At 36.9% G+C, this 2,500-nt stretch overlaps 1 protein-coding gene across 1 annotated transcript in view; it reads right to left on the bottom strand.

Annotated features, from left to right (window-relative positions):
• Positions 1 to 2,500, bottom strand: part of LOC139120939 (scavenger receptor cysteine-rich domain-containing protein DMBT1-like) — a 78,639-nt gene that overhangs the window by 70,093 nt on the left and 6,046 nt on the right. Inside the window, exons 4-6 of the mRNA XM_070685529.1 lie at positions 1,764 to 1,854; positions 1,474 to 1,599; positions 709 to 729 (exon numbers count right to left, since the gene is read on the bottom strand). Coding sequence (XP_070541630.1) covers positions 709 to 729; positions 1,474 to 1,599; positions 1,764 to 1,854 — 238 coding nt within the window. The remainder of the gene's footprint in view (positions 1 to 708; positions 730 to 1,473; positions 1,600 to 1,763; positions 1,855 to 2,500) is intronic.

The raw sequence follows: 2,500 nt of genomic DNA, 5'->3' as shown, positions 1-2,500 counted from the left end.
TCCACCGGCAAATGTGCTTTTCTACAGGATTTTTTCTCTGCGAGAAAGAAGATCTACGAGCGACACTGTAACTGTGGGCAGTCAATCGCACCAACCCACGTAATTATGATTTATAATTGTTGTTTTCAACTTTCATTTTGTTAACTGTCCCTGAAAGATGTGTGCGAAAATATACTTTGAATTTAGCGTGCTGTTGACATCGGAATGTTGCAGACATTATCTTTCTATTTTATTTAAATTGGCACCGTCACTTGCAATTCCAATCGTCACTTGATAACTCTCTGAAATTTCATTTAATTAAAATGATAATCGTAAACTATAAACAATTTACAGCACGCACTGTTATCGTTTACTTGGCAATAATCAGCCTGAGTGTCAATCCGAACGATTATAATCACATAAATCGGCCTTACTTCAAACAAAGAATCTGAACTGTACCATATGGCAGCCATTTCAACGAGATAAGAGTACACCGGTATCTGATCGCAAAGCGCAAGTAATAACGGCAACTTTGTAATAATCACCCTCAACTCACTTTGGATGAATTTTTGTTTCCTCTCATGACAGTGATATAACTCCATCGTCCAGAATAATCATATGTTAGCACCAACTAAACGATCACAATTAAAATATAACTTATGCATCTATACACATCTATCTTAGAGGTACATGTGATGATGTATGGTATTGAAAAAAAATATAGCTTACCCGTCGATGTTTCATCAGTGGCTGAAAAGAGAAAAAGATACATTTTAATTTGAAATCTTCAGAAGAATTGAATCCTAGTCGCATGAAACAACCTCTCGTTATAAAACACAGTTGACAGTGATGGACATATAAGCAAAAACCACCAGTTTAAATCTAATTTAGGTATAAATTCAAATTTTAGTTAGTCAAAATTCCCTGTCTGTGTTTGATTGTTTCAGTGATCGCACGGAATGACGGAGATAGACCGGAAGAAGAAAACTCCCCTATTGTTTTAGAAAGTGCACTTTTACTGTAAACAATGTTTAAAGGGACAAAGTCGGCCATGTTCCGTGAATTTTGTTTGATACGAGACACTCTTTATATTGTTTGACGTGTTGAAAGATACTGAATGAATGGGTGGGTCGGTGACTATGCAAATACTCGACCCTGGTTTTAGACAAATTAAATGAAACCATCGCGAGAAAGAATAAATGGTCATGACCATTTATTCTTTCTCGCGTTGGTTTCATGTATCGTGTCTAAAACAGGCTTCGAATATAAGCATGGTTACCCATTCATTCAGTATCTTTCAACATGTCACACAATATAAATAGTGTTTCGTATCTAACAAAATTCATGAAAAATGGCCGACTTTGTCCCTTTAACCCGATATGATAGGGCGATGGTAGGGACGACCGACACTAGAACGCGTTAGGAAACTTTACATGAACGTCATTGAGAATTAACTTCTCACCAGTAACTCAATGACTGACAACATTTACTTACTGTAATAGCTTGTCCATTGAATGTCGTATGATGGACAAACCAAATCGTCCCCGGATGACCATTCACTGATGTCTTGTGGTAAATCAGTACCTCCAGTCGCAATGGTATCTCCCGTGACAACAATTTCTGCAATGAATGTTCATGACGAAACACTTTGGTGTAATATCGACGGAATAAAATGTCAAAGAAGAAAGTAGTACATAAATGTAATATTTTTGAGATGTATCATATCATAAGTACACCGTCACCTGTGAAATGTTGTGAAAAGATAATTTACTGTGTCGAAATACCTGGATTGTTGCAAGAACCACATCGCAAACTAATATCATCGATAGCAATGGTCCCTGTGACGCCGTCTCCAACATGGCCTTCAAGTATAATCTGAAACACGACAAGATAGTTCAATATTGTCCATTTTTTGTTATCTGTAACCGACATTCAATTTTAAGACGTAACTTTGAGACTCCAAAACGAAGACGCTTGTCTAAGCTTTTGGGATAAAATCGCTTGGTTGACGAAGTCGAGTGCTTCTGTGTAAGATCGTCGAAAATAAAATATTTTACACGATTGAAAAGGGAAAGTTTACGACAACAATTTCGTTATTTTTCCGATACGTTGTCTTTGCGTTCTCCTTCAAACTTTACCGACTGTGATTTTGGTTATTCATGTCAGTGACCTGTTGCAAAAACAGCAAGCTAAAGAAAAATAGGCAATGCGGTTGGTCTAATTATCGCTTAAATTACATAATAAAATCATCAAAAACTGAATGGTCAAAAATGTAGACTCCGATATCGCATGAGAACTGCACAAATGTACAAAGGAATATTTCAAGCACCATAGTAAGGATTAGTAACGCTAAAGAGAATTTGAGCCGTTGTTGAAGCTTACTTTTAAGTTCATGTTCAGCAGCAATATCGCCAAGTTGGGTATTCGACCTTAAATTCATACCTTTGGTCTCATCTGCAGATATTTAGCAAAATCACATGACGGCGGTAGCGGGAGCTGAGTTACACCCTTTAATCAATCA

The sequence above is a fragment of the Ptychodera flava genome, chromosome 21 (assembly GCF_041260155.1).
Source record: "Ptychodera flava strain L36383 chromosome 21, AS_Pfla_20210202, whole genome shotgun sequence".
Lineage (NCBI taxonomy): Eukaryota > Metazoa > Hemichordata > Enteropneusta > Ptychoderidae > Ptychodera > Ptychodera flava.
This window is presented reverse-complemented; position numbering and strand designations above follow the sequence as displayed.